The 27728-nt window shown below is 61.4% G+C and overlaps 1 protein-coding gene across 4 annotated transcripts in view; it reads right to left on the bottom strand.

Moving 5' to 3' along the window:
- Positions 1-604: 604 nt before the first annotated feature.
- The window catches only part of NF2 (NF2, moesin-ezrin-radixin like (MERLIN) tumor suppressor), a 73816-nt gene continuing 46692 nt past the window's right edge, over positions 605-27728 (bottom strand). For 2 of the 4 annotated variants that reach the window (XM_079762441.1, XM_079762443.1), the window contains 8 exons: positions 26451-26564; positions 23452-23574; positions 22329-22546; positions 20997-21102; positions 19686-19813; positions 17021-17186; positions 15291-15335; positions 605-2990 (listed from right to left, as the gene is read on the bottom strand). In XM_079762441.1, the coding sequence (XP_079618567.1) occupies positions 15300-15335; positions 17021-17186; positions 19686-19813; positions 20997-21102; positions 22329-22546; positions 23452-23574; positions 26451-26564 (891 nt within the window). In that variant the 3' untranslated portion in view covers positions 605-2990; positions 15291-15299. The remainder of the gene's footprint in view (positions 2991-15290; positions 15336-17020; positions 17187-19685; positions 19814-20996; positions 21103-22328; positions 22547-23451; positions 23575-26450; positions 26565-27728) is intronic. The other 2 variants (XM_079762440.1, XM_079762442.1) reach the window with 1 other exon arrangement.

Below are 27728 nucleotides of genomic sequence, written 5' to 3'. Positions count from 1 at the left end.
AAGCTCCTGCCATAATGCAGCAAGGACAGGCTGCCAGGGAGCCCCGGGAGGGGGCAGGAGCCGGGGTAGCCTCCCTCGCCGCCTGGGCTGTCTGAGGAGGAGACGGAGAATGTGCCACAGCCCTTCCTGGTCTCTGAGTGCCCCACTGGGGGGGGGGGGGGGGGCTCCCAGGTGAAGGCGCTGCCGTCAGCCCAGGGAAGGCGGTCCCTTTACCACAGAGACGGGGGCTGAGCTGAAGCCCTGGGCAGGCAGGGAGGGCAGTGGCCCCGCTTCTTCAAAACCCAAGAGGCGCCCGGCAGGCGCGGCTCCGCGGTTGGGCGTCAGCCTAGGAACCAGGAGGTCACGGTTCCATTCCCGGTCAGGGCACCTGCCTGGGTTTCGGGCTCCATCCCCAGGGTGGGGCGTGCGGGAGGCAGCCGATCCAAGATTCTCTCTCATCCCTGATGTTTCTATCTCTCTCTCCCTCTCCCTTCCTCTCTGAAATCAATAAAAATATATTAAACAGACAAACAAAAGCCCAAGAGGCGTCCCCGAGCCCAATGGTCTTGCCACCTCCCTGGGCCTGAGCAGCAAGCGAACGGAGGAAGACCGGGACAAACGTGCGGCAGCTTAGACTTTTTATTAAAACAATCATTTAAATTACAACCGGCTCCCAAAACAGAAAAGAGCCTTCCGGGGTCTGGCCCTGACAAGGAGGCGAAGCTCAGGCCCCACAGGCAGACGTGGGGTCTGACGTCTTTGAAAAGGGACGGGGCTCCCCTGGAAACCCTCCATGGTCGTCAGCCTCTGGACTTGCTGTTTCGATTTGGAAGAGAGAGAGAGAGAGAGAGAGGCCTGCACCCCAGATCACAAAGCACAGCCGCTTAAGGAGTGCTACGTGATGCCACGGGTGTTGTCCAGCGGGGCCTGGCGGGGCCGAGAATCATGGAGTCGATGCCACGGGTCAGAGCGTGGCTGTGGCGGGGGGAGGCCTCAGGGCGCACCGGGTGGGCTGCGCGGAGGGTGCGTGTGCCCAGGACCCCTCAGCTGTGCCAGCGATGCGATCACCAGGCCGGGGCCCCGCTCTCCGTGGGAGTCGGGGCTTCCTTCCTGGGGGAGCGCCCAGCCCTAACCGTGGGCACTCAGAAAGAACACGGGCGCACGTTTCTGAAAACCAAGCCCCGCTCCTTCCACGGGGGCTCCAGGCCTCTCCGAGGGCCGCCATGCCCTCGGCCCGGCCATCTGTGGAGGTGCCCACCAGCCCACCCCCGAGGACAGCCCGGGTGCTCCTGGCCGAGCCTGCTCCCCGCGCCCCAGGGGGCTCCTGCCACAGCTCAGACACCAGCCCGGCTCCCCGGTGGCCACAGAGCTTGTAACGATCATAACAAAAGCCTGATGACGTCTTTATGGACCACCGCCCTGCTCTGTGCCCACGCCACCTTCGTGGAGGGTTGGTTTACAGGTGAGGAGGGCAGGGACTCCTGGGAACGCAGGGACGGGGGCTGAGCTGAAGGAGACAGAGCCTCACGCAAGAGCCAGACCTTCCATTAGACGTGCGACACGGCCATCCACTCCGAGTCCCACCCGGTGTGTCCTGAGGGCGGGTGACGCACGGGGCTGGTTTCCTGGGGGCAGGGGGCTGAGAAGGTGGCAGCCAGCCGGGGGCACTGTGGGGTCGGGCTGACTGTGGGGAACAGGCTCGGTGGGCTGCCTGGTGTCTCAGATGACACAGGAGTGCCGGAGACCACCGCGCCCGCGGGCCGTCTCTGGGCCTCTCCCGGCCTCTCCCAGACGCCTGTGCCCTGGTTAAGGCTGGTCGCCTGCTCTGCTCAACAGCCCCTCTGGGAGGGTCCGACCGGCCCCGTGGGTCGCAGCAGCAGCAGCAGCACCAAGTGATGGAGAAGAGAAAGGGCACAAAAGTGGCCCCAAACCAGGGAGCCAGGGTGGGCCCCGGGGTGGTCTATACCCCGTTACCAGCATGTGTGGGTGGTCAGGCGCCGGCTCGCCCTGGCAGGGGCACAAAGGGACCCCGTATGGCCCACGAGGGCACAGAAAATAAAGGGCCCAGGTACAACGGTGGTTGGGAGGGGCCTGCTGGCAGGCGGGGGCCAGCGGAGCTCAGAGTCTGGGCCACTGAGCAGTGTGTGGGGGGCCCCAGAGCCTCCTGGGGACCCCCAGTCACGGCGGGGCTACCAGGTGCCGACCAGAGCGTGACCAGGGAGCCACCCCCACCCCCGGCCCAGCCAGCAGGAGGGGCTGAGGCCGAAGCGGGTGAAAAGGACCCGTGGCCCCCGCCTGCCCCTCGGACGCTGGTTTGGGGAGGCAGGAGGAGGCAGCGGGTGTCGTGTGATGTGCAGGTTCCTACACCGTGTTCCGGCCTCCCAGCCCCACTGACGGCAGCCGCCCGTCATCACAGCTTCTGCCGAGTCTTCCCCCGTCACGGCGGCCGCGCCCGCCCCCACCCCCTGGCAGCCAGAGCGCTGCCTCGCGGGGCCGGGGCCGAGGACCCGTCTCTTGGCTCGTCCTGGGCTGTGGGCAAGCTCGGGGCAGGCCAGCTCCTCCGCAGGGGAGGAAAGGAGTGTTCTGGAAACCGGGGGGGGGGGGGGGGGGGGGGCCTGTGCACTTCACGCCCTTCACCCACTTCCCAGCCAGGGCCGGGGTCAGCACTGGGCAGTGAGCACCCCCACTCAGGAGCCTCTGATGCAGGACGTTGGGGATCACACACACTGAGACGAGGAAAGACATTCAAAGACTTAGGTCAGGAGAACCGGAGGCCCGTGGGAGGAGCCCCCGCAGGCTCACAGTTCAAGGCCATTGCACACGAGAGGGTGGGCGCTCCCCTCGGCGGCGGGGGGAGTTCGCGCTCCCACGGGGGTCCCAGCCCGGGCGGCGGGCCATCCCCGGAGCCAGGAGCAGCAGCGGCGGCGGCGGCAGTAGATCCTGGGGCGGCGGGTCCCCCGCTAGAGCTCTTCGAAGAAGGCCACTCGGGACTTGGCGCTCTGCAGGGTGAGCTGCAAGGAAGCAGAGGAGACGCTGAGAGGGGGACGCGGCTTCCGGGCCTCGCGGGGAGCCGGCTGCCCGGTGGGCGGGCCTCCGAGGGGGCTCGGAGGGGACGGGAAGGTGGTTCAAACGGACGTTCAAGGAGCGGGCGGCCAATCCCAGACACGGCTCCGGATCGGCCCCCAGAACGCGAACGAGGAGGTGACACAGGAGGACATGCCAGGGGGGAGGGCGGGTGGGCGGGAGCATGCCAGCGGGAACATGTCGGCCGCGTCGCCTTTCCGGAGGGGGGGGGGGGTCCCCGGACATTTGGACAGATTCGTGCGTCCCTGTCTACGAGTCTCTCCGGCCCCTGCGGGGTGCCGTCTGCCGTGGTGCCAGCCTGGGATGCTCGCCTCCCCGGGGCTGGGGGCTCAGTCCTCACGTCCTGGGGGACCCGCTGGGGCGAGGGGACAGCCTCAGGCCCGAGGAGCAAGAGCTTGTCCCTCCCGCTCCGGCTCCCGGCTCCCAGGGCCCCGGAGCAGGCTCGCCCAGACCCGGCAGCAGAGGGGGGTCCACGCACCGCCGGGAGGTGGGCTTTCCGGGCGGGGCTGGTTTGGGCCGAGAAGAGAGAAAACAGAGCACACGGGGGCGGAAGGGGGGGGCCCTGTGCTCCGCCCTGCGCTGCTGAACCCCGACTTCCTGACTCTGTGGCTGTGGGCCACGTCCCTGGATCTCCCCCAAACAGGAGCATCAGGCCCCGTGCCCTGCTAAGACCGTGGGCTCCACACCCAGCCCCGGGACTTCACGGAGGAGCGCGCTCAGGGCGGGCGGGCCCGGAGCGCCTGCCGTCCGCCTCCACCTGCCCCCAAACCACTTCCGTCACGTTCGTGCTCGGCTCCCAGGAGGAGCCCCCACCGGCTGCCGAGTGAGTGAGGCGCAGGCCGCCGTGACAAGGAAAGGCGAGGCGCGTGGGGAAGGGGGAGAGGGACGTGGGGCTGAGGAGGCCTGGCTGCCACGCGCTGTGCGGACTCCGTGGACACCCTGGCCCTCTCCGAGCCTCTCTCCGCTGGAGTTACACCTCGGGGGCAGGGTAGTCTGGCCCATTCCCTCGACCCCTGGGAGCCTCTGAATCCAGAAAGTCCTCAGAACCATCCGAGAACCATCCGTGGCTCCTCAAAGGCACGGGGGTGGGGGTGGGGGGGGTGGGGAGGGGAGGCGCCAAATCAATCGCTTCGCCATCAAAGACAGGCGCAGCCCTGTGCCCGACAGGAGACAGCCTGGAAGCTGGCTTTCACTCCTGCCAGATCGTCTGGCCTTGACGTTCCCGACTAACAAGCTGAACGGGAGGCCTCGGAGCCATCCCAGCCCTTTCCCGCCGCGGAACCAGCTTCCGAAGCGCCGTGGAGAGCCCGGCTCCGACGGGCACGGAGAGAGCAAGCGCTCAGTCCTTTGCCGAAACAGAACCCCCGTTAGCCGCTCCCTGAATGCAACCCGGAAGGGCCAGCAGCGAGGAGCTCCGTGGCGAAGGGAACGAGGATGGGGACCGGGAAAGAAGAGGAAGGAGAACCAGGGGGACAGAGATCCTCTCGGGAGAGAGTTTAAGTCAAAAGCTGAGCAACCAGCCCGGCCGGCGTGGCTCAGGGGTGGAGCGTCGACCTGTGAAACCAGGAGGTCAAGGTTCGATTCCCGGTCGGGACACAGGCCCGGTTTGCAGGCTGGATGCCCAGTGTGGGGTGTGCAGGAGGCAGCTGATCCATGATGCTCTCTCATCATGGATTTCTCTCTCTCTTCCTCTCTGAAATCAATAAAAATACAATTTAAAAAAAGTAAAGGGAATTCCAGTTAAAAAAAAAAAAAAAGGTGTAAAACCCAAAGTCTCTGCTCAGGTTACCCCACTCGCCTGGAGAAGACCGACCCCAGGCTGGCTCCTCAGGGGACGGGGGGCCTGCAGGGGTCAGGGCCCTCCCCCCAGCCCTTCCCACAGCCACATCCAGGCCGCCTGCCTGACCCAGAGCCGTCTGGGCCGAGGGCCAGCTGGGTGGTCCGGGGCAGGTTACTCGCTCTGGCCTCAGCTCCCAACCACGAAGCAGAGGTGGTGGCCGCCCCTCACCAGGTGGCGTGCGGAGTAGCTGGGAGACGTGTGGAGTAGCTGGGAATTGCTGGGAAGCGCCCAGCACCGTGGCTGGCACACAGCAGAGCTCAACAGCTGTTATTACTAACAGCAGCGTCACGGTCCCCCTCCCCTCCCCCCAGCTCTGGCTCCTCTCCTTCCAGCGGGGAGCCGGGCAGAGTGCAGGGCAGGAGAAGGTGCCGGGGAAGGCAGGGCTGCGCTGGCCCTCGTGGCCTCTGGGGCAGGGCAAGTGGGTGCCCCCAAGAGGCCTGGCCGCTTCCCCAGGCAGGGAGCCTGGGCTATGGGGGCCTCCGCAGGCCTCCTGCCCATGTGTACAGGGCTGGCTCCAAGAATTCCTGGATCCTCTACCCAAGCTGTGCGCTGGCTGTCCCCACGAGGTGCCAGGGGAGGGTTTTGGCAGCTCTGGCGGCACCAGATGCCAGTTACTTGCATGTGTTCGTTGGGATGCGAAGCCCTCTTCGGGGCGGGGGGGCGGCGCGCAGATGCCAGTCCCCACCCCACACTGCACGGCAGTGGCTCAGCCTCCCCTCTTATCTTGCAGGAGCAGAAGTTGTTACCCGAGCCCGGCTGGCGTGGCTCAGTGGTTGAGCGTCAACCTATGAACCAGGAGGTCACAGTTCGATTCCCGGTCAGGGCACATGCCTGGGTTGTGGGCTCCCTCCCCAGTGGGGAGGGGCATGCAGGAGGCAGATGGTCAATGATTCTCTCTAATCATTGATGTTTCTATCTCTCTCCCCCTCCCTTCCTCTCTGAGACCCAAGGAAGGCAGGGAGCGAAGTCAAGTCCTCTGGCCACGCAGACGTAGGCAAGCGCCGCGGGTCCTGGGAGCCGCCTGCCTCTGCCCACGGCGGACCTGGCTGCCGGCCACGGCCCCCGTCGCTCGCCCTGACCGCACGATTCCATCAGGAATCCTGTTGTCGGAGGAAGTGACTGCGCCAGCCGCCCGCTGCCGCTGGAACCGTTCCCGTCGCCGCCGCGGCCGGTGTCTGCTTCCCCCTCGGCGGCGGCATCCTTTATCTTGGACACGAACATGCCTTCCTCCTGGGCCAGCCGGCCGCCCCGCGTCTCACACGGGAGAGCAGGGGAGGGAGGCAGGCAGGCGGTGAGGAGGGCCAGCAGGGCGGCGCCTGGGGCGGCTCTTCTCCAGGTGGGGACGCGGAGGCCCCAGGGCAGGGAGGTTTGCCGAGTGACCCCGCCTTGGGCACAGCGGACAGCGTCTGCCAGCTCAGCCCCCCGCCTCCCCTGGGCACGCTCCCCTCACCCGTGGGATCCATCACCCCCTGCTCTTTCTAGAAAGCTCGCTGAGTGTCACATGTACCGGACAGCTACGGGCAGGAGGCCTTCGTGAGAGAGAAGGGAGAGGCTCGGAGGGAATGGCACGCAGCCAGCTCTTCATAAAGGAAACGCTCCCTGCGGGTTTTTTTTTTTTTTTTTTCAGAGAGGAAGGGAAAGGGAGAGAGAGATAACAACATCAATGATCAGAGAGAATCATTGATCAGCTGACTCCTGCACGCTCCCTACTGGGGATCAAGCCTGCAACCTGGGCATGTGCCCTTGGCCGGAATCGAACCTGGGACCCTTCAGTCCACAGGCCGACGCTCTATCCACTGAGCCACACCGGCCAGGGCCCTGCGGCCTTCTTCACACTCACGGGAACTGGCTGACAGGCGTTCCGCTCTGCCCGCCACCCCTCACGCTGTAAGGAGTACGAGCCCACATCCGTGTTGGGTCTAGATTTTAAAATATATATATTTGTATTGATTTCAGAGAGGAAGGGAGAGGGGGAGAGAGAGAGAGGAACATCAAGGACGAGAGAGAATCACGGACCGGCTGCCTCCTGCACGCCCCCCACACTGGGGATGGAGCCCTCAACCCGGGCACGTGCCCTGACCGGGAACCGAAGTGTGACCTCCTGGTTCAGAGGTCGACGCTCAGCCACGGAGCCACGCCGGGGCTTGAGTCCTCCCGAGGACAAGTGAGTGACCCCATCTGCCACGCGCTGTCCACGCACGCCCTTGTCACGCCCGGCTCCGCGGGGAGCGATAAACCCCACGGGCCCGCGTGAAGCCTCCGGCCACAGCGCCCTTGCCAGCTCCCCACCGCGACGGAGGGAACCCGCAGTCCGCTCACAGACACCGGCTGCCCGCGCCCCTGCCAGCCGTCTCTCCACGTCTGATCAAAGAGGCCGCGTGCGTAACGCAGGAGGAATTAAGTTCTCTCCTGACTGAGCCGGCTGCTCAAGTCTGTCACTAATCCAATTCCCTTCCGAGGAGGCAAACTTCTCCTCCCGTCTCCGCTGCTGAGCGGCGTGGCGTGGTGGTACCTGACGGGGGCTCCATCCACCCGCCGGGCGGGGCCCTTCCTTCCTGTCCGGCACCCAGAGTCACCGCGCCTCCCGCTCATGTCCCCACCAGACGGCCCGCGGGCGGCGGCGGCCCCCTGGGCTGTGAGAGGGAGGGCAGGGAGCCGCGGCGGGCTGGACCTCCTCACACTCACCCGGACTGTGCGTGGTGAGACCACACGGTCACGTCCCCTGACTCTGAGCAAGTCCACCTTCGGGGGACACACCTGTCTCCCTTAAAAAGAAGGAGGCCGGGCCCTGGCCGGTGTGGCTCAGCGGATGGAGCGTCGGGCCTGCGGGTGGAAGGGTCCCGGGTTCGATTCTGACCAAGGGCACGTACCTGGGTTGCAGGTTCCCTGGCCTGGGTCGGGGTGCCGTGCAGGAGGCGACTCATCAATGTGTCTCTCTCACATCGATGTTTCTCTGTCTCTCCCTCTCCCTTCCACTCTCTCTGAAAATCAATGGAAAAATGTCCTCAGGTGAGGATTAACCAAAAAAAAAAAAAAAAAAAGAGGAAGGAGAAGGAGGAGGAGGCGGAGGAGGAGGAGGAGGAGGAGGAGGGTGGCTCCTCTGAACCCGAAGGGGGGCCTGGTACCCAGCAGGTTCTTGACACAGGCACGCATTCCTGCGCAGACGCACCTGCTCCTGCTCCCTGGGGGTTTCAGGCAGCCCCCCCGGGACACGAGGGCCCGGCACCGGCCACTCCTGAGAAATGGGCCCAGGGTCTGGAGAGAGAAGCCTGGAGGGCGCCTGTGACCAGCTGCAGGCCCACCTGTCCCGCCCAGCTCCCCCTCTCCCCGCAGCTGCAGAGGCTCCTGCAGCATCAGTCCCTAGAGTGCCCCCTGCTGGGAGGACACAGCACGGAGGAGGGGGCGGGGGCGGGGGGAGGAGGCAGGGGGCACTGCCAACACGTTACCCCCAGCTCTCCTCTCCAAGCCCTTTAGGGGGAACCGCCTCCCAGAGTGACGGGAGGGAGCTAAATGGATTCGGGCACGGAGCCTGCAGCAGCAGCAAGGCTGCTTGATTAGGAATGAATTATACACTTTCATCAGCACAGCACACGGGGAGAGCGGATTCACAGGCCGCATTGTGATCAAGTGGTTCTTTCAGCAAAAGGGGTGGGGGTGGCGTGGGGGGTGGGCAGGGCAGGACACAGAGCCATTTGGGTTATCAGTGATGAGAGAGACAGAGAGAGAGAGAGAGAGAGAGAGAGAGAGAGAGAGAGAGAGAGAGAGGGAGAGAGAGAGAAAGCTCCACTATTAAGCCAGGAGAACAAAACTCATCAGGATTCCTCCAACTAGTCTAGTCCCCGGGGGCCTCGCCTCAATCCCCTCGTCCCCGGGGAAGAGAGAAGAAGGGGGGAGGGGCCTGTCGAATTCACGTGAAACCATGAGACCCACAAGGCTGAACCCATTTGAGACACTAACCGAGCCGCTCCAGGCGCTGGGGCTCTGTGTGACCCATAAAAACGCTGTGAAACGGAAACGTGAGCCCTGAAAACCCTGCGATACTTCCTCTCTCCGCCACTCACTCCATGTGCCTGGAAACGGAGGAGGGAGGGGCAGGGCGGGTGGGTGGGGAGACAAAAAGAAGCACAGATCCCCGGGGTGAGAGCTGGCCCTGGGGCGGAAAGGAGGCCCAGCGGCACCTTTGATCTGGGGCGTGACACCCCCCCTACCCCCCCTCCCACTTTCCAAACCGGAGCCGAGCCGAAGGATGCGGCAGGGCCAGTGAAGGCGGGTAGCTGCTGCTGCAAACGGGCCGGATGGAGCTGCTCGGCCGGCTCGCCAGTGACAGCTTGCACCCAAATGCCATCTGGGGATGAGCGCGGGGAGAGCACCACACACACCGAGCCCTAAACAGAGGCGGCAGGGAAGGCCTGGGCCCGTGGTTGGCAAACTCTTGGTCCGCAGAGCCAATATCAACAGGACAATGATGGAAATGTCTTTGGAGAGCCAGATCTTTTTAAACGTAAACTTCTTCTAACGCCACTTCTTCACAACAGACTCTCCCAGGCCGTGGTATTTTGTGGAAGAGCCACGCTCAAGGGGCCAAAGAGCCGCATGTGGCTCGCGAGCCGCGGTTTGCCGACCACGGGCCTAGGCCATTCCAATGAACACATCCAATTCGGTATCAGGTATCAGCCACTTTATCTGTGTGTGTGTGTGTGTGTGTGTGTGTGTGTGTGTGTGTGTGTGTGTGTGAGAGAGAGAGAGAGACAGAGAGAGAGAGAGAGAGAGAGAGAGAGAGAGAGAGAGAGAGAGAGAGAGGAGGCTGCCAGGGAGAAGGCCCTTTTGCGGATGAACCCTGTAGGGACCGCAGAGGGGCAGGAAGAGTCCTGGAAACCGGTGCCCGCCCTGGGATGCGGGCGGGACCCTTTGCTGCTTCTCCATCCTCCCACCTGGAAAACGGACGCCCGGGGCCTGACTCCCCCCTCCCTGGGCGGCGGGAGGTGGCTGACAGCTGCGAGCACGCTGAGCACGCTGAGCGAGGACCTTGGGAAAAAGGTGGCGGCGTGCGGATGTCTTTCCCAAATGGCCAATATCGGAAAGGAACATCAGGGCGAGCATCGTGAGCACAGAACCCCGAGCCCCCGCAGAATGAGTTTGCCTCCCGTCCCCGCCCTCCCCCGGCCGCAGTAACAAATCAGGAGGAGAGCCCGCACTGAGACGCATCTCCGGTGCCGAGGGGCCCCGTGGGATGTTTCACTGCATCGCAGGAGGCCCGAGGATGTCCGCGTGCACTAATCGGCTGTAAGAGCTCCCGGGAGGGCCAGGCGGGCTTTCCGGGCTACTCAGGGTCCCCCGAAGCTAAAGTCTCCCGACCCGAAACGGACTGAGCCGGGGTCTTTCGGAAAAGAGGCTGGGAGGACCTTCTAGCTGGAGCGCCGCCAGAAACAGGCAAGGAGACCGCCAGCCCTCAGCCGCGAAGAGGCACCTGGTCTGTGTGACCGTGAGGCCCGAGTGGCCTCCAGGGAGGAGCCAGGAGGCCCGGGGGAGGTACGCACCCCTGAGACCAGCCCGCGCCCCTGAGACCAGCCCGCGCCCCTGAGACCAGCCTGCGCCCGAGACCAGCCCGCGCCTCCCGCAGAGCCAGGAGGCCGGGCCGCCCGCTGCACGCTCACTGCGTGTTCTCTGTCCACACCGGGGCCTCGTGCCCCTTGCTCCCTACCCCACTCCATTCCCCTTTTTCTCTTTCTTTCCTTTTTAATTTGGGGACCATGAGACAAGAAAGGGCTGGGGAAATTGATACATCCTCCCTCCCCCCAACTGACGGACGGAGTATGACGTGAACTGCACCTGCGGCCTGGACATTCCTGAGCACCTAACCAGGCACCTTATATGGACTGTACACTGAACCCCCCATCAGCACCTGCCAAATACCCTAAGCCCCGGATTCCTAAGTACCTAAGTGCCTAATCATGTGCCTTATATGAAACCACCAATCGGCGCGTGCCGAGTGCCCTAGGCCCCATCCCTTCCCATTCCTCCCCTCAAAAGGCGCCTCCACCCCTGCACATGGGCTCTCTTCCTTTGGGAGGCAGCCCGGCAGGGTCCTTCTCCTCTAATAAAGCCTGCAGTCCTGGTTTCCGGCCCTCTGTCTCATCTTTCATAAATGAGCCCGGGTTGGGCTGCTCTGGCTCACTATGAAGTCAGAGAAAAGGGCGTTTGTCTGGGACGAACTGCTCCCATGGCTGCCTCTGGGTCCCTTAGAGTTTAGGAGACGGGTGCCTGTGGGGGAAGGGGCGGGGGGGGGGTGCGGGGGGAAGAGGCAGGGGCCTGCTCCTGGGAAGGAGATCCGGCCCCATTCCCCTCTCTCCTCCTCCCCCTCCCCCTCTGCAGCGCTCCTTCAACAAAGGGAAGGCGGAGGATGCGCCAGGAGACAAAGCCCCGGTTCCCCAGCAGGCAGAGCCCCTGGCGCCCAGCGCTGGGGTCAGGGGCCGCCGACACATTAGCGGGGCACGCGGTGCCGAGGAGCTGCTGGGCGGCCCTCTCCGAGGCGGCTGGCCGTGGCGGACCAGCGGTCACCGGGGAGGCGCGGGCCGCTAGCTGTAATTGCGGGGGTCGCCCTGTGATTTATCACCTCCCCGGGCGTGCGTGCTAAGTGTCCTCCCCCACTCCACCAGCTCTGCCTCTCCAAGGGAAGTCCGTGCAAACTGAAGAGGACGTCGGAGACTTCTCTGTCTTCCCGATCCAGGAGAGGCCAGAGCCTCCACAGCGGGACCTGCGTGGCGCAAACCACTGACCAATAAAACGGGCTTTCTAAGCGCTACATCCCCCCCCGCCCCCCCCCCCCCCCCGGCCGTGATCTCTCATCTGTCCATTCCCTTTGAAATACTGTGCTCCCTCGGAGACCGCGGGCACAACCACTGGGGGGCGTGAGACGGGTCCCCCGCGAGGGGACGGAAGCAGGGACCCCGAAGTGTGCGCGCTCCGGGGCTGCGCCTTCACCCTTCACCCCCACGGTGCGCTGCTCGGCTGTCACGCTGGCCACCGCCCCCCTCCTCAGCACGGGGGCTCTGAAGGCAAGAAGCTCAAGCCCTGGACACCCGTGTCCCCCTCACCCCAGCCTCACCCCAAAGACTCGGGTGCCAGACATTCGTGTCGCTCTATCAACCGCGCCCCCCAACCAACGCATCGAGGTTCCCAACCCAAGGGCGGCCTGAGCCTGATCCCCGGGGCCCCTGCTTCCGGTGCGAATGCCAAACCAGCTGCACTGATTACCAACCGGGGACCGAACGGAGACGCAGGGAGTGGGCGGGAGGGGAAAAGCACAGCCTTGCAAACCCAACACGGAGGGCGGCCGGCGAAGCGCATTCTGGCTTTTGAAAGGTTTTGACCCCAAACACATGGAAAGGAACACGATTGGTGGACGTGAGCAGATCTGTTTCTTCACGTATGTTTAAGCCCTCGCTGAACGAAGTGCTTCCTGTGCGTGACCTCATTTAACCCCAGCAATAATCCTAGGTAGGGGCCACCTGACTTACTCTTTTTTTTTCTTTTTTCTTAATTTTAAATCCAACCCCCTTTTTTTTTAAGAGAGGAAGGAGAGGGAGAGAGAGAGAGAGAGAGAGAGAGAGAGAGAAACATCAATGATGAGAATTATTGATTGGCTGCCTCCTGCACGTCCCCCTCCCTCCACCCCACCCCCACCCCCGGGGACCAAGCCCACAACCCAGGCATGTACCCTGACTGGGAATCAAACCATGACCTCCTGGTTCAGAGGTCAATGGCTTAACCACTGAGCCACACCGGCCGGGCCATTTTATTTACTGTCTATAGGCGAGGACGCTGAGCCTTAAGGGAAGGTAGGAATTACAGAGAAAGCAAGGGGCAGAGCTGTGGTCGCCTCGGTGAGCCACACCTGACTGCCCCTCAGCATTCCCGAGGGAGCAGGGTCACCCGGGTAACCCCGGGGGAAACCCTGGGAATGAGTGTGTGTTATCCAGCCCCCGAGGGGACCCCTGAGTCAGGACCCACACTGAGACCCCTGGGTGAGAGCGAAGAGGAGGAAGGCGCCTGGGCCACGGCAGGCAGCGCCGTTCCTTCCTGGGGGAAATCTACGGTCAAAAAACATTAAAAAACGCAACAGAAACCAGTGCAGGCCGGTGCGAACCGAGAAGGACGGCATTTCGGGGCAGTGGGAACTCTCCGGTTCCGCCCCGGACCTTCCAGGCACCCCCACGTCCAAAGCCGAAGGCGTTTCTCCCAGGCTCGGCTCCCTGCGGCCCAGCCTGCGGCGGGCACCACCTGGAGCCCCCCCTCCCCGCCCCCCTCCTCCCGTGCACAGGCAGCTGCCTGGCCGTCTGTCCTGGCCCCAGGGACCACCGGAGTCTAAAACATGGAACGTACATCCGATTTCACACGCAGCCAAAAAGCTAGCACTACTGAACCGGTGAGGCTGGGATAACTCCAGTTGTATTAAAAGCCAAGTCTAGCCCTAACCGGTTTGGCTCAGTGGATAGAGAGCGTCGGCCTGCGGACTGAAGGGTCCCGGGTTCGATTCCCGGTCAAGGGCATGAACCTTGGTTGCAGGCACATCCCCAGCGGGGGGTGTGCGGGAGGCAGCGGATCGATGTTTCTCTCTCATCGATGTTTCTAACTCTCTATCCCTCTCCCTTCCTCTCTGTAAAAAAAATCAATAAAACATATTAAATTAAAAGCCGAGTCTATGCATGCGTGAACCCTGGACTCATCAGAATTCTTGACGGGCTGGCAGCCTGCTTTGAAAACAAGTTCACATTAAGACATTAAAAAAAAAAAAAAGCCTTCTGTATGCCCTAGCCGCAGTACAAATCTGACTACAAATCAAACCTCATTTGTCTACAATAATAGCTCAGCGAGAACGGACCGTCAGACGCAGGCCCCTGGAAGACGTTAAACGCTCCGGATCGTTACAGAGCGAGGAGAGAGGAAATTGTTATCACGGTGGAACAGCGCGGGCAGATGTCGGGGATTTCTGACAGCACAGGCTGAAAGGGATTTTTTTTTTTTTTTTTTTTACGCTTTGCCCCTGTGCTAGCCACGGTCCAGGAAACCAACGTTGGACCCTTCCGGGGTCCTCCGGGTGCCAGGGGGTCACTTGAGCCGATGAGCCACCTGGCCTTGCCCGTTCCAGTGCCGGTCACCCCTGCTCGGCGTGTGCGCTGCCCGGCGTTGGGGTGTCCCAGTGCCAACATGAGGTCTGAGAGCTGAGGGAGCTGGGAGGCCGCTCAATGAAAGCGTCACATACCAGCCGGGGTCTATGCCAGGGGTTCTGGGAGCCACCGACAGCTCGAATCCATCTTATAATGAGCTCCATCTGGGACTTGAGCAGCTACCCTCTCCTGCTTGGATAACAACCGCACACAGGGTCTGTGGGTGCCAGATCTCATTTTTTGGTAGAAAGCTTCCAATGAGCTTATTTTCTTCTCGCGGCAGAAACCGCGGCGAGGATGCCAAAGGACACGGCCCACGTGGCCGTCAGAGGGGGGTGACCTCCCTGGGTACCGCGGGGGATTAGGTGAGGAGCGGCAGGGCGCTGTTTAATGAATTCTCTCCTTCGCCGCCGAGGCGCGTTTGGCTGCTGCGGGAGGAAAGCGGCGATCGATCGTTAGATGAATTCCCCCAACAGCCACCGACCGCCCCGGCACCGTCCCAGGGTGAGTTCCCTGCGATCACACCCGCCCGCCCGGGGCTGCGGAGGAGCGGACGCGGGGATGGCCTTTAGAGCGCTGACAGACAGACGGTCCCCCGAGACGGACTATACCCATCAGGCCCCGGTGCCGCTCATTCGCTTTGCTCGGCAAGAAACACGGACGTGCCCGGAGAGGGGAGGCTCGGAGGGAAAGGAGCGGGCGCGGGCCGCCCTCTCGTCCCATGACCAGGGAAGACCACGGGTCTGCAGGGGCTGTCACGGCGCGAAAGGCCTGGATCTCGGGTCAAAGGGCGCCAGTCCTGAAGACACCCGGATGAAGACCCCCGCGTGTAGCCCGGGTTTCCATGCTGGGGTTATCGTCTAAGAGGCACGCCACCAACACACAAGACTCAGACAGACCCGACTGGACAAGAAGCGGTGACCTTCTCCAGACCGACAGGGACACAAGACGTAGGGGACCACGGGTCCTGCAGCCCCATGGACATGCTCTTCCCAACGAGGCAGCCTTGGGGAGCCCCAGAGGCGGGGCTGGCCCCACGGGGGGGTGTGGCCGCCTGCTCTCGGACTCAAAGCATGCTGCGGCCGGCGCCCAGGCGCCCCCTGCCCCGGGAGGGCTGGGCGCGGGCGCGGGCTGCGGACAGAGACGGGCAAGCTCATGCACGGGTTAGTATCACAGAGGGCAGGGCCGCCACCAACACAGAGTACCTGCGAACAACCTACTTGGCGGGCTCAAATGCAGATAGGTCTTCTGCCTTGGGCTTGAGGCTAAACCAGCAAAATAAAACGAAGAAAAACAAAAACATAATAACCCTGTGATATCAACAGTGCCGCATGTGCCGTTTGCAAAAAAAAACACGCTCAGACGGGCCTGACGGGGTGACACGTGTGACTTCACGGGTTGGCTTTCACGGCTCGGAACCGGGTCTCCCCAGCTTTCAGCGCTCCGGGTCCCTGTGGCTGAGGGCCCAGCTCCCCGCAGCCCCGAGGCCGCTCCTGGTGCCCAGATGAGCGCGGGTGGAGGGGGTGGGGGGTGGGGGCCGGGGCAGCTCCTCCGAGGCCTGGCTGGCTCCCCGGCCCAGCCATTTTACGTCTCTGTGCCCTGGCCGAGGCCTCACTGCAGCTCCCCGTTGGCTAACCGCTTAACAATTTGGCTTTGGGAGGGAAAGGCAGTCAGTGACAGAAGCCAGCGGGAAGAAGAATGCGGAACGTGGGGAGGTCTCTCCTTCCGGGTTACGCTACGAAAAGGAACGCTCTACCCGGTGCCAATGTGAACTGCAGGCAGAGAGAGAGAATCCGGGTCCCGACGGTACCTATCGGGGATCGCTTTCAGCTACAGCTTAACCCACGGAAAACCGGTATTCCTGAAATCGGGAGACCATCTTAAAGACTAAAGGTAAAGAGTAAATAAAAAATTAACTTATCTAGCCCATCCGGCATGGCTCAGTGGTTGAGTGTCGACCTATGAACCAAGAGGTCCACGGTTCGATCCCCGGTCAGGGCACGTGCCCGGGGTTGCGGGCTCGATCCCCAGTGTGGGGCGTGCAGGAGGCAGCCGATCCATGATCCTCTCTCACCACTGATGTTTCTATCTCTCTCTCCTTCTCCCTTCCTCTCTGACGTCAATGAAAATATATTTTTTTGAAAATGAAATAGATCTAAACTATCATCGTCTGAAGTCCATGAGCAGCCTCCTCCTGCGGACACCTGTCTCCCAGGCGCGGGCCTGACCCTGGGCTCCGGGGAGGACCGGACATCAGGGCCCGGAGAGGACCCTCCTGCGTGGCCCCACGTCGGAGACGTGCACTCTCGGGCTGGATATTTAGGAGGGAAATCAGCGTCCTCTCAAGTGCGTCAAAGCTCGCAATACCGGGGGAGAGAGATGTGGAACTGTTAGCGACGTAAATGAAGTTGCCTCTCTGAGAACATGAAGGTTCTTCTAGAGACTCCCCGGGGAGCGTGAACCAAGTTAAAAATTCCGCATTTGGCTTCCGAATCAAGAACAGAACTTGATAGCCCTTGCCACTGAAAACACACACACACACACACACACACACCCCGGAGGGAGCGTCTATTCTCAACAGCCTCCGTCTCGTTTCTGCTTTCTCATTAAGGAAGGCAGCTGCCTGGGTAGCACTCCCCTCGGCTGAAAGGACAGAACGGCTTTCCTGCTAAGTGACGGATCAAAACCCGGCCGGTCGCAGGGATTCATCTCATCGGGAAATGCCTGTGTTCAAAGGCCCCCCCTCCTCCCTCCAGCCAGCGGGTGCAGAGTCACCGGCAGACGAAGGTTCCCCGTTAGGCACTGAGGACGTATTCAACGTGACAGGAGCCTAAGGACTCGGCTACGGAGGACACCAGACGCTGACCCCGCATTTCGGGAACGCCCACCCCGCTGGGCGGGAGACGGGAGACGGGGCGGGGGGAGCGGGGGGGGGGGGGGGACCCGGTACCTTCTTGATGGTGTTGTGCTTGCTGCTGGTGCCGCCCCGGTCGGCGTTCTCGTTGTGCAGGATGTCCAGGGCCGTCTCCCTCTCTTTGAGTTTCAAGGCCTCGATCTCGGTCTTGAGTTCGTTGAGCTGCTCCTGCAGGTGCTTGCTCTTCTCCATGTACTCCACCCTGCGGGGGGAGGACGCGCGCATCACGGCCCGGCGTGGCTAGGGGCTGAGGCGCTCCAGACCTACAAGCCGCTCGGCATGGGACCCGGGGTCTGAAGCCCCGAGGGACGGGGGAGGGGGAGGGGGGGGCTCATGACTCTCCTTGGCCAAGCACAGGCCACGTCACTGAACTGGCCTGAATCTGTTTCCTCGTCCATAATGTTGGGGTAATGATCGCAGGACTGTGGTCAGAATTAAATAAAAGGAAGTGTAGGAGCCCGGCCGGCATGGCTCAGTGGTTGAGCGGGGACCTAGGAACCAGGAGGTCACGGTTCAATTCCCGGTCAGGGCACATGCCTGGGTTGTGGGCTCGATCCCCAGTGTGGGGCATGCAGGAGGCAGCCGATCAGTGATTCTCTCTCATCATTGATGATTCTGTCTCTCTCCCTCTCCCTTCCTCTCTGGAATCAATAAAAAAATATATTTTTAAAAAGTGTAGGGAAATCCCTCTTCTCTGCTGGGAGCTCTCAGAAAGTGCTCTACAAATAGACAGCTTTTAGTCCTGCACAAAAAACCAAACACACACAACACATGAAAGAAGGCAATCGACACCCAAAACAATCTTCCTGTCTCAGCCGCTCTCGGGGAAGTAATTCCACTCCCGTGACCTCTCCTGACCGGCGGTGGCCACACCCCCTTCTATTTGGGGTTGTCGTCACCTCAGGACGATGGACACTCACTCAGCCGATGCCAGGAAGAAAAAAAAAACACCCCACCACCACTTGGAGGTGGAAACTGTATCCACGATGGTGCGGATCTGGGCACCGTCCTAAGGGGTCCAGCCACCAGGCCGTGGCCCAGGACACACTAACACCAAGGAATATTCCGTAGTGATTCCCACGCTGGTCCACGGACTCTGTCCATGCGTGCTCGGGAAATAAGTAAGAAAGTAGAAAACGGTAAAAAAGTAGGACACGGACCGACGTCCCTCACCCTGACCACAGCCCTGTCACGCTATTAGTGTGCCGGCACCGTGGCGACTGGCTGGCGGGGGAACGCCCACAGAAGCCACTATAGACAGAGGCCTGGTCTGTACCTCGGTGCGAGAGCCCCAAGAGCCGGGGCCCGGCGCGTGGGGGGCCCCCCTGGGCTCCGAGGAGACGCTGTCCCGAGCATAGGGCACAAGGAGACAGCACAGAGGCTGGGTCGGGCCCGGAGTCGAACGCGGGTTCTGTCCCTCATCGGCTCTGTGATGCGGGTGAATTCATTAAACGCTCTAAGTCTGGGTTCTCATCCCTAAACGGGAGCACGAAAACCTACCTTTGATGTCAGTCTGATGCTAGTTAACAGGAATAAAACACGATAAAAGCTAAACCACGGTGACAGCCGGGCACGCGGCACGCGGTAGCCAATGAGACTGTTCTGTGGCGGGCCACGGCACAGCTGGCCGATGTTTACCTCTGACGGGGAACGGGGTGGGGGTGGGGGGGCCTCATTTAAATTTCCTCTGCAGCGGGGACGGCTTTCCATCCCAGATCCACGTCCAAGGATCATCAATGCAGGGGGAGGACAGAGCAGCCGCAGCTGCTGGGACCAGGCGTGCGGGGCTCGGCTCAGAGCTGCCCACGCAGCAGGGCGGCCCGACCTGGGCTTCTGCCTTCCTCAGCCTCGAGCCTGTTTTTCCTCCTTGGCCCTCGTTCTAAACGTGGGACGTCGGCCCGACCGGCATGGCTCAGGGGTTGAGCATCGACCTAGGGACCAGGAGGTCACGGTTCATTTCCCCGGGGTCGGGGCACAGGCCTGGGGTGCGGGCTCAATCCCCAGTGTGGGACACGCAGGAGGCAGCCGATCCATGATTCTCTTTCCTGCTCCCTTCCTCTCTGAAATCAATAAAAATGTTTTTTAAAAAACAAAAACAGCCGTAGCTGGTTTGGCTCAGTGGATAGAGCATCGGCCTGTGGACTGAAAGGTCCCAGGTTCGATTCCGGTCAAGGACATGTACCTCGGTTGCGGGCACATCCCCAGTGGGGGGTGTGCAGGAGGCGGCTGATCGATGTTTCTCTCTCATCGATGTTTCTAGCTTTCTATCCCTCTCCCTTCCTCTCTGTAAAAAATCAATAAAATATATTTTAAAAAAAACAAACATGGAATGTCACAGATTGGAGCCGCCAGAGAACACAACCAGGAAACACGTTCCATTACCACGTCCGCACATGATCACACCCTCGGTTGCCATGGGAACAGCTCCCTGGCCGGCTCGGGGGTCTCTGGTAGCCCGCCCCATATGTTAGGTGAGGTTTTGAGCCACTGTAATCCCCGGGCTACCAATCAAGTATCATTTTTATCCTGGAAGATGGAATGCCGGCCTGTCGTCCTTCATTTCTGATTAGGAAATTCTCCCTCTAGGCGGTGAGGGAGGACAGAGCAAACCTCGGCAGGAGCTGGCGACAGGCCGCGGCCGCCACCCGCCCCTTCCCCCGGGCCCCGGCCAGCTCGCTCCGGGGAAGGGGAGGCCACGTACTTTTCTTTCTCTATTTCCATGGAAAGTCGCTTCATGTCAGTATCCTTGAAGTCGAAAGACAGGCTGTCACCGATGAGGTTGAAGCTTGACATGTCAGGAGGCAGCGGTGCTGGGAGTGGGTTGATGGGCTAGAAATGAGAAACGCCGGTTAGGAGGGCCGGGTTCTACCAGAGCAGAGGGCACTGCTGTGCTAACCACCGCCCCCGACCCCCGGCCCGGGCAGCCACGGAGGCGAGGGGAACGGCGTGGGCCCCGCCTCCCGGCACCGCCACGACCTCCTGCCACCACGGCCTTCTCTGACTCCACAGTTCTACTCGTGAGAATTTATTCTACGGAGTCACCCACGTGTACGTGCCAATATTTGCGTTCAGGGATGTTCCCTGCAGTTTTTGTTCATAATCGAACAAGAAAACAGGTTACGTAGCCATTCGCTGGGGACGGACTGGCTGGATGAACTGTAGTTCATCCGTACAACAAGCTATGATTAAAAAGTCCGCATGCGTGACCTCCTCCGGGGTTCATGCATTTATTATTAGAGCAGAGTATAAAGTCTGCTCCCATGTGTGTTTTACACATCCCCCACCCGCCCCGGCCGGCGTGGCTCAGTGGTTGAGCGTCGACCTAGGAACCAGGAGGTCACGGTTCGGTTCCCAGTCAGGGCACAGGCCGCCCGGGTTGCGGGCTCGATCCCCAGTGGGGGGCGTGCAGGAGGCAGCTGATCAGTGATTCTCTCTCATCACTGATGTTTCAATCTCTCTCTCCCTCCCCCTTCCTCTCTGAAATCAATAATAAATAAACAAATAAGTCAATAGGCTTCTCTATTCGTTCTGTGACCCCACTGAATTGCAGTCTGCCTCCCTGTCCCAAACGGAGTCTGGAGGCTGGATCCTGGAGGCCGGTTCTCGCACGGCAATAGGTCGCCTGAGAGACACAGGGTCTCCCTGCCCAGAACTAGGATCCCGGTGCAGAGCACATCCCGGCCGATGAAGGTGACGTCCAGTTTGGTGCTAAGAGGCTGGAGAGCCAGGTCTCTCGAGGGCAATGTGGGACTATATACTTGGAATAAGAAGAACACTTCCGAGCTGTGAAAGGCCCTGTGGCTTGCTGTCTAGGCAGCCAGAGAGGTGCCTGAGAGTCCAAGGCCAAATGGCAGCCCAGGCGTCCTGCCCAGACCCCCCCGTAGGCTCTGCTCCCCTTGCCCTGCAGGCACCGCCCGGTGAAGCGAAGGGCTGGGCGGGAGGGAAGGTTCCTGGGTCTGGGCAACCCCCCTCCCCCCCCCGTCCTGGCCCCCCCGTCCCCCCCCAGGCTCACCGGGTACGTGGGCTTGGTGGTGATTTCCAGGAGCTTTTGCTTGGCTCTTCGCTCCGCCTCGCGGGCCTCCTGCAGGTCCTGCTTCAGCTGATCGGCCTCCTTGGCCCTGCGGGGGGAGGAGGAGCGGTCACCCCCCAGAAGGTGAGGAAATGGATCCCTTCCCCCCCTTTCCCCCTGGGGAGGAGGGACGGGGTTAATCCCGAGGATGGCACCCGATCAGACAGACAAGGTGGAGGGTCAGGGGGCGGGGGACACAGACACGAAACCAGAACTTCCAAGCCAAGGACACCATTCCCGGGTACTGTTTACTTCAACTGGCGAATCTAAGCGGGACGAGCAGGGAAGCCGTGGGGAGAAGAGTCGGGGATGAACCCATGCAATTGGAGGAGGAGGAGGAGGAGGAGGAGGCGGAGGAGGAGAGACGAGGAAGGGGCTACGGACATTCTGTGCGTTGTCTCTGGGTGAGAGTGGGATGAGCACAGGGAGAATCCAGTGGATTCTTTGTGATCCTTTGGAGGTGAAAGAACGGACTCTTCACAGCCGCCCCCCACCCCCATCCCCCTGAAACTCATCTGCAGGCCAAGAGCCCACCCCCTCAGGCATCACCGCTGAGGGCCTCATCCTTCGGTGCAGGTCCTCGCCCTGTAGGACACAGGATCCAACCCATCATGCATCACACGTGGGGAGGCGACCGGACACAGGGAAAGGGGCCCAGGACAGGGCAGAAAACAAGGACCCGTAGTCCCCGACCGACGTGCAGAAAGGGGAGAGGGCCCGGCCGGCATGGCGCAGGGGTTGAGCGTCGACCTAGGAACCAGGAGGTCACGGTTCGATTCCCGGTCAGGGCACATGCCCGGGTTCCAGGCTCAGTCCCCAGTGGGGGGCGTGCAGGAGGCAGCCGATTGATGGTTCTCTCTCATCACGGATGTTTCTCTCTCTCCCTCTCCCTTCCTCTCTGAAATCAATTTAAAAAATACATGTATTTTTTAAAATCACGTTTTTTAAATGTAAGAAGAGCCTCCTTACATCTCCTCAGCTAAAGCAAGTCTGGGACGCGCCCGACGGTTTTCCTGCAAACACGGAACCCGAGGGACAGGGCTCATCACCAAGGCACACGCGTGACAGACGCCACTCCACAAGAGAACTGTGTGCCGAGAGCTCGGCAGCACCGGCCTGGCCGCGGAGGAGCCGTCCCCGCCCCGGACAGCGGAGCAGCCTGAGGACATCTGCAGTCACTCTGCCTCGGCGCAGGGCCGGTGAGGACCGAGCGGCCCCCCCGCCTGGGCCCCAGTGCCCAGCCCCCCCCCACCCCCCCGGCCCCGCCCCCCTCACCTCCTCTCGGACTCCTCGGCCATCTTCAGCGCCAGCACCTCGGCCTCCAGCACCTTCTGCTCCATCACGCGCTTCTCCTCCTCCGTCCGGATGGCCGTGGCCTTGATGCGCTGCATCTCCTGCTCGGCCTCCGCAGCCTTCTGCGCCAGGAGCTTCGCCTCCTCCTCGGTGATCTGGGCCTTTTCCGCCAGCAGGTCGGCCGTCTCCTCGGACCGCATCTGGGGAGGCGGGCGCCGGGAGCGGGCGTCGGTGGGGAATCCCCTGCCCGTTCCCCCACCAGATCTGAGCCCAGACCCTCGGGTCGGCAAGAACCAGAGTCTCGGAGTCTTTGGGGCCCTGCCACGGAGTGTTCCCCTCGGACGACATCCTGGCGACCGACGACAAGCCACATCCCCCCCCCCCCCTCTTCTCAGAAGGGCCTTTGGGGTCTCACCCAGGGCAGCAACACGGAGGCGCCTGATGGTGAGTCCCCAGGGAACGGAGGCTCGATGAGGGGGAAAACCAACTTCACCCCACTCTCCTTTCCCTTTAAGTCAGCTCCAAACCAGGGGAGACTCTGCCCGCAGGGGGACACCTGACGATGTCTGGAGACACTTTCGATGGTCTCCCAGGAGGGGTGAGATGGTGCGACCAGCATCGAATGGATCAAGGCCGGGGACACCACTCAAGGTCCTTCATCGACAGGGCAGACCCCACCGGGGACCATCTGGCCCCAGTGTCCGTCGTGCTGAAGCTGAGACCCGCTTTAAAGGCATCCCACTAACCGGGGGACTTATATGCATCCATTCACAGCCCCGGGACGCAGACAACAGAGTGGGGAAGGCCTGGGAGGGGCGGGGCGGGGGCGGGGCCTGGGGCGGGGTGGAGGGGGCCGACGGGACAAGCAAACAAACAGACGTCCGGGCTGCGAACACCTGTGACACTTTCCACAACAAAGATGCAGCCTGCACCTGCCTCTGCCAGCACCACTGAAAGGAAAATGCACTGGTTTTTTGTGGATTTTTTTTTTTAGCTGAAATGTCACAGCAGATGCCTCTCGTTTGTGGTGCCCGGGAGGTCTAGCTCCAGCAAAGCGAGCGGGACGCCGGGCAACCCCCTGGGACCCAGACCCCTGGGGAATCACCAGCGCTTCGTTGGCCATGGTGGCCTCCTCTTTCATCTGCAGCAGCCTCCGCTCCAGCTCGTCCCGCGTGCGCTCGGCCTCCTCCCGCATCTGCTTCTCTCGGGCGAGACGCTGCCGCTCCATCTGAGGGGGGTGGGGGGACGGGACGAAAGCAGCCACTGAGTCCTGGGCTCAGGGCCTCCGGTGCCACGGGAACCCAAGGATGCCCAGCGTGCAGAGTCCCCGCTGTGGGCACACTTTTCTTCCGGGAGCCAGTGCCGTTCTCGTCACCCACCACCCTCTGTCCTCCTAAAGCAGCCGCCGGGGTGCAAACTGCGCTCCTTGAGAAAACATGGAGCGGGAAGGAAACCAACAGCAGCCTGGCTGGCTCTGGCTCCGTGGTTGAGCGTCGACCTGTGAACCAGGAGGTCGGGGTTCGATTCCCGGTCAGGGCACAAGCCTGGGTTGCAGGCCCAATCCCCAGTGTGGGGCGTGCAGGGGGCCGCCGATCAATGCCTCTCTTTCATCATTGATGTTTCTGTTTCTCTCTCTCTCTCTCTCTCTTTCTCTCTCCCTTCCTCTCTGACATCAATAAAAAATATATTAAAAAAAGAAAAAAGAAACCACCAACAAACAGCCACGGCAGGTCTCTCCCTGGATGGAAGGGGGCACTCTCACACACCGTGCCCTGCGGCTGCCGGGACACAATGCAGGTTCCTTGTCCCTGAGACGGAGCCCCCAAAACAGGCGGCTTTCTCATCCGGTAGATGAGCCACCTCGCTATTGCTCATCGACACGGTCCTCTCTCCCACCGCTAATCTCATCAACAACGGCTGCGCCCTCGCCTCGGACCCCGGAGAAGATGGAACCGTTCTGCGTGACGCATCGACAGCTCGCACGTTGTATTTCACGGGGGGAGCTGCGGCAGGCACGGCGCAGGCCCGCACAGCCCCCCGCTGAGGCGCCCCCGGAGCCGGGCCGGAGCACAGCCCCCGTCCTCACGGCACCCGCCCAGCCGCCGCCGCCGCCTCCCTCGCCTTCTGCATCGCCCGCCGTAGGAACTGGGCCACACGCCGAGCTTAATCAGGCGAGCGAGCAGGACCACGCGGCGCTCTGTGAGCCTGCGGCCCGGCACGCACTGAGCTCGGGAGGCAGCGGCCGGAAGTGACCGCTGCGCTATTCTATTCCCTTTAATAATTAAAGCAACGTTTAATCACCCCTCGTTTCGAGCTTCTCTCAAATGGGAGATTTCTAAGAGCGCTGCTTTTCCTAAGTACTAAGCCAGGAAAAAAAAAAAAAAAAAGCATCGCACCGCGGAGGAATAATGCAAAGACAAGCAATAAAATCCTGTAAATTCTTCTCCCAATTTTCCTTTGACAGGTCAATGGAAAGCTCGGCCGACGTGTGCTCCAATTCCATCACGTGACGACTTCCACTCGGCGGATAACTGCTCGTCCATCACCCGCCACTTGAGAAGAGCCCGGGCCGGCCCCTTCCATTCCCGGCACCGCACCTTCCCCGAGGTCTCCGCCCCCATAATGAGGGGCCTCCGCCGGCCAAGTGGTTCAAGCGATAAGGACTCTCGGCTACGCCGTGTCCTTTGATCGGAGGCACATGAGGAGGACCATTAGCTCCACGTGACAGAGGAGAACACGGGGGGCGGGGAGGGGGCATTCGCTCGCCTCACATACTAAGTTGCCCAGCCGGCTCCAAGGTCAGTGTCTACACAGGGGCCGCGGAGCCCCTGACCCGCAGTTGCCGGATGCCAGGGACGTGCCCCTGCTGTCCTGCAGGCAGGGGAGGCCCGAGGGGCGTCCACGCTATTCTCTGCCGCGGCCCAGATCTCTCACTTCTGAGCTCTGCTCTGCTGGCCAAGGGGTCAGAGGTCACTTTTCTTCTCCAAGTTCCCACTAGGACCCTGTGCTGGCTCAGGAGTCTCTCTTTGTCCAACAAAATCCATTCCACTCCCCTCCCAGCCCCCGCAAAGCATCCCCCAGGGCACACGCATGGCCCGCCACCTCGGAAAGCTAAGAGATGGAGGGTCGGAAGCACTAGATCAAACAGGGCATCTCATCCTGAAGCTGCTGGTGGGGAGCCAGGCGCGCCCGGGGACCCAAATCAGAGACAGCTGCGCGCAGACTAATTATTACACCTTCGAGCCCGCGAGTCCTGAGGGCATCCGGCTGCAGCTGCTGCTACTCTGCCTAGGAGTCCGTCCAGAACCACAATTAATATGCTCGGCAGCGAGGCGCGGGCCAGGGGTGTGGAATTCGGGGAGTCGAGAAGGTCTACGGGCAGGAAACAGGGATGCAGACCGTCCGGTCTGCTCATCGGCGCTCCCGGCACCTCCCGGGGTGGGTGCTGGGCGCCCGGCTGACCCACGGCGGGAAGTGCAGCCAGAGGCTAATCAGCATTCCGGCAGCGGCACGGACACGCTGCCATGCATTCCATCACCACCTAATTGGAAAAGGAGCAGGCCGGACGGAGGAGAGACGGATGCACGGGCGGGGACAGGCAGGCTGGGCTATTTCTTCCCACTTCACCCGAGTGGAGAAGTAACTGGAGACGTTTCCTTCGGATACGAGACTGGAGTTCATTCCTCAGCTCCAGAGCTGACACCCCACCAGCTGGCACCAGCCAAGAAAGATTCAGAAGAGATAGAACAAGAGTCCCCTTCATCGCCCAGCTGGCGTGGCTCAGTGATTGAGCGTCGACCTAGGAACCAGGAGGTCACGGTTCCATTCCCGGTCAGGGCACAGGCCCGGGTTGCAGGCTCGATCCCCAGTGGGGGGCCTGCAGGAGGCAGCCCATCCATGATTTTCTCTCATCATTGATGCTTCTCTCTCTCTCTCTCTCTCTCTCTCTCTCTCTCTCTCTCTCTCTCTTCCTCTCTGAAATCAATAAAAAAAAAGAGTACCCGTCATCCACGACCAAAGGACCCCGGTCAGCCCGTAACCACGCCTTCCCTCCTGGGCCAGGACGGCCGGGGGTAAGAGCAGCCCGAACGGGGTCTTGCTCACCTGCTTCCTGGCTTTCTCCTCCCGGGCCTGGGCTTTCATCTGCTGAACTTCCAAAGAGTCGGCCTTCCTCCTCCTCATGAAGAGGTCGTGGTTCCCAATGCACAGCTGCAGGATCTGTGGCCGCGGAAGCGGGAGGAACGGTAAACCCACACGCTTACGTCACTGCCCGCGGCGCCCCCACGCCCCGGCACCGCAGTCTGAGGGCCCTCGTGGGCAGCAGGAAGCCTGAGAGGGAAGCGGGAGGAGAGGCGCCAAACCCCTGCTGACGGCCTCTAGCGCGCTCCGCTCCGGACACAGCGCACTGAAGGTGCCGCCGATGTGCCGGGGACAAAAGCCACAGGAGAGAAGCCCAGGGGGCGGGGCTCCGCGGTTAAGCCACGGCCTAGGAACCAGGAGGTCGAGGTTCGATTCCCGGTCAGGGCCTGTGCCCCGGGGTTCAGGCTCGGTCCCCAGTGTGGGGTGTGCAGGAGGCAGCCAATCAATGATTCTCTCTCATCATTGATGTTTCTCTTTCTCTTTCCCTTCCTCTCTGAAATCAATAAAAAAAAATGTATATATTTTTAAATCACAGGCGAGAAACAGGACACGTTAGCAGGCCTTCCGGATGCCCCTCACTCTAAGTGCAGATGTGGCTCTGCCGATCAGGGAGGCCAGGCAAGCTCACTCGATAGGCTGGGCTGGGACCACAGGTCATTCATGTGGAAAAATGTAAGTCGGATCCTTCCCTTACACCATATGCAAAAATGAGCTCCGGAGGATGCGAGACTTACGTGAGAAGCTCAAGCCCTTGAAACGTTCTAAGAGAATAGAGAAGAACATCTGGCCCTGGCTGATTTGGCTCAGTGGATAGAGCGTTGGCCTGTGGACTGAAGGGTCCCAGGTTTGATTCCGGTCAAGGGCACATGCCCAGGTTACGGGCTCGATCCCCAGTGTGGGGCATGCAGGAGGCAGCCGATCCATGATTCTCTCTCATCATTGATGTCTCTATCTCTCTCTCCCTCTCCCTTCCTCTCTGAAATCAATAAAAAAATATTAAAAAAAAAAAAAAGAAGAAGAAGAACATCTTTATGATCCCAGGATAAGGAAAGATGTCAAGCAAGACACAAAGGATCAAGGAAAGGACGGATACCTTCTTCTACATGAAAAGTGAAGAATTTCTCGCCCTGGCCGGGCAGGTCAGTTGGTTGGTGTGTGGTCCCGCTATGCTGAGGTTGTGGGTTCAGTTTCAAAAAGGGCATTCGATTTCTCAGAAACACCATAGCTATCGGTCACAGAAGC

Source organism: Cnephaeus nilssonii (genome assembly GCF_951640355.1).
Source record: "Cnephaeus nilssonii genome assembly, chromosome: 22".
In the NCBI taxonomy this organism is placed as follows: Eukaryota; Metazoa; Chordata; class Mammalia; order Chiroptera; family Vespertilionidae; genus Cnephaeus; species Cnephaeus nilssonii.
The sequence above is the reverse complement of the archived record's forward strand: the minus strand, read 5'-3'. Positions and strand labels throughout refer to the sequence as shown.